This window comes from Volvox carteri (genome assembly GCF_000143455.1).
Source record: "Volvox carteri f. nagariensis unplaced genomic scaffold VOLCAscaffold_57, whole genome shotgun sequence".
NCBI lineage: Eukaryota > Viridiplantae > Chlorophyta > Chlorophyceae > Chlamydomonadales > Volvocaceae > Volvox > Volvox carteri.
The window spans coordinates 112,200-115,415 of record NW_003307600.1 but is presented as its reverse complement, the minus strand read 5'-3'; the positions used below and the strand labels follow the sequence as shown (position 1 = coordinate 115,415).

Sequence of the window (3,216 nt, the reverse complement as noted above, 5' to 3'; positions counted from 1 at the left end):
CGGTGCTGCAGGTGAATTACGGGCGCATGTAACCAATTACGCGCACAATTACGGGTGAAGACCCAGTGATTACGGGTGCATATTACGCGGTGCTGCAGGTGAATTACGGGCGCATGTAACCAATTACGCGCACAATTACGGGTGAAGACCCAGTGATTACGGGTGGATATTACACGGTGCTGCAGGTGAATTACGGGCGCATGTAACCAATTACCCGCACAGTTATGGGTGAATACCCAGTGATTACGGGTGGATATTATGCAGTGCTGCAGGTGAATTACGGGCGCATGTAACCAATTACGCGCACAATTACGGGTGAATACCCAGTGATTACGGGTGGATATTACGGGGTGCTGCAAGTGAATTACGGGCGCATGTAGCCGATTACCCGCACAATTATGGGTGAAGACCCAGTGATTACGGGTGGATATTACGCGGTGCTGCAGGTGAATTACGGGTGCATGTAACCAATTACATGTACAATTACGGATGAAGACCCTGTTATCACGGGTTACACGGGCAGATATTACTCTGTGACGTGACGCTTACTGCGTGTTAAATTAACGATTGGTGAATACTGCGGCAAGCCTCAAGATGGACGCGAACCCCTTGTCAAAGTAGCCTAAGTCTCAGTATGCTTGTGGACCAAGGCGCTTTGGACTCACAACGCCAACCAGCCAGCCGGACAGCCTGATGCGTTTATCCCAACCATCGTCCTCGAAAACAGCGTTCATGTCAACCCCCATACAGCAAGTGCTCGCCAAGAAGTCTCACCACCATTTGCAGAGTTCGTGCCTACTGCTTACTCCTACGGATGAAACCCCCGATGCATGACATGTACCGGCACCTATTGGGATTGGTCTGTCCCATCCTGCCTGGGGCCGACCTGGTGTGTGCACCCCCAAGCGCTCATCACTGCTGCCATGTTACTGCTCGCTTCCACCACTGCCGCTGCTGCCCCTGCCACTGTTGCTGCTGCTAGCTTCGCTATATTTGCCCGTGTCCTCCGAGCTGGACTCCTCCCCAGCGCCAGCGGCTAGGACCTCTTCCTCACCAGCGTCCGACCCACCCTCCGAGCTACCCTCCTCTGTCCGCCCCCTCCGCCCTCCCTTGCCTGCGCCGCCCTTCTCCGCACCTCTGGCGGTCCCCTTGCTTGCACCCCTGCCCCGGCCTGCGCCCTTGTTCCCCTTCTGCCGTTTATTTCCAACCTTGAGCCCCGACCTCGCACCCAGGTCGTCGTCATCACCGCCACCCCGCCTGTGCTTGCCAGCTTCGCCCTTAGCTGCTCTTGGCACCTCGCCGACCCACTCCTTGAACGCATCGTAGTTGGTGGTATCTTCGTCCTGTGGGGGGGGGCGGCAACACCCAGTGCTTACGTTCAAGGTAAAATATCAGGGTAAGACCCAACAAGCTGCCCTGACGTTGAACGTTGACATAACCCATCAGCACCCCTCGACCTTGTTCAACATGCTCCCCAGGTTCCAAAAGGGTTACAAGGCGGCCCTGGTTGCAAGCAGTCCGGAAACGAGCAAACACTCCTCACCTCAATCGCATCGTTCTCTCCAGACACCCATGCCTCCTCGGCTCCACCGCCTGTGTTGCTCTCCACGCGCCCTGTCCCGCGCCCAGTTCTCCCGCCGCTGCTGCGTCCACGCCCTCGACCACCGCGCGTGCCAGCGGCGGTTCCGGATCGCCCACGGCCGCGCGTGCCGCCAGCGGCACCTGTGACCTCGACTGGGGCCTGGGCCGTTGCCATGCCTGCATCCCCACCGGTCCCTACGGTGGCAGGGCTGCGCACAGCGCCGGTCCCGCCACCCCTGGGATGCATGGCCTGGGCAGTTTCAGCTGCTAGGTTTGCTACCTGGGCAACACCCGCCTCGCCCTGCCTGGGGCCCGCGCCGGTGTTCCCCCCTGCGGTTGCTGCTGCTGCGACGCCTGCTGTGCGGCCGCCGCCTGTGCCGCCATCCACGGCATGTGCGCCCATGGCAGCGGCCTCTCCACCACCCCGCCTTGGCAACTTAAAAATAAGCATGTTTACAAATTTTCTTGGCCGGTAATTACATGTGAAGACCACGTGATTACGGGTAAACATGAATTTACGGGTGAAAACCTTTCCCAGAGTGTATATGTGAGGTTATCCCCAAGGATGAACAAAGTTACCCGCGGGGCCGACCATGCATCCCTATAATAGGGTACCATGCGTCCCTGGAATTTATTTGCCCGTGGCCACTACCCGGTGAAACACTGCCTTTCCCCAGTATTTCGGGGCGCCCTCATCTAGTCACCCTCGCGGACTTCTCCGAATCCAGTAGATTGCTCAGGTTCAGCACCCACCACCGGCATCCAACTTAATCTGCTGGTTCAACGGCGGCTCAAACCCATACCTGGGCAGCTCGCAGGTCCACTTTATCCCAGGTTACCACCGTCCATTGACTAGGGCACTCTCACCTTCTACACAATTGGAAGAATTTTTGACCCTGACCGGTCTTGATCCCGGTATATGTATAGATTGCACCCTGGTATATTAGATACAGGCAGTCTCGATAGTACGCAGTGCTCTATAGAGCTACATAGGTCCAAAACTGCTCCCCGCCACTTCACCCTTATAATCGATGGGTCATCGCGATGGGTTTCGACGAATTAGCCCGTCCTTGCTTGCCATTACATATGTAAGATGCACCCTATATGCGGTTAACAAGTAACACAGCGCTTATAATGCGAGCTTGCGTAAGTAAGCTGGGTTAGTTGGGCGTAAGGCCCAATGCGTAACTGTTAGACTAACTGTTTCGCAACGGCCCGTGTCCTCAGGGCCGTCATTTATTGCGCGCATTAAGCTGGTTAGCTTATCTTGTTTTTGTTGTTCAGCGCGCGCTGATCAACAAAACAGGTCCCGCGCCTTCGGCGCGCTTTCTGTTACTACACCGCTGTGCCTTCGGCTCGTCAGCGAGACCCATCGGGTAGAGTGCAGTGGAGAATATATAGCACTAGCACCATAGAGTTAGCCCACCTTATTGAAGCACCTTTAGTAGTGCTAGTGGCGGCGCATGTCCCGGTATCGCTAGGCATGACTCCGCTGGTGGAGGCAACTCACAGCTATCCTACATAGCTAACTGGAATGTCACAGACTGGCATTTCCTCGAGGGCTTCTGCGACGCAGTTTATGCCCCCTGCTTTCTCCGGAGCGGATCAACAACTCCCGCCCACCCCGGACCCAAC

At 56.4% G+C, this 3,216-nt stretch overlaps 1 protein-coding gene across 1 annotated transcript in view; it reads right to left on the bottom strand.

Annotated features, from left to right (window-relative positions):
- The window catches only part of VOLCADRAFT_107048 (uncharacterized protein), a gene marked incomplete at both ends in the record, with an annotated part of 4,221 nt that extends 2,129 nt beyond the window's left edge, over positions 1–2,092 (bottom strand). Inside the window, 2 exons of the mRNA XM_002956010.1 lie at positions 1,209–1,343; positions 1,544–2,092. Coding sequence (XP_002956056.1) covers positions 1,209–1,343; positions 1,544–2,092 — 684 coding nt within the window. The remainder of the gene's footprint in view (positions 1–1,208; positions 1,344–1,543) is intronic.
- Positions 2,093–3,216: the final 1,124 nt, after the last annotated feature.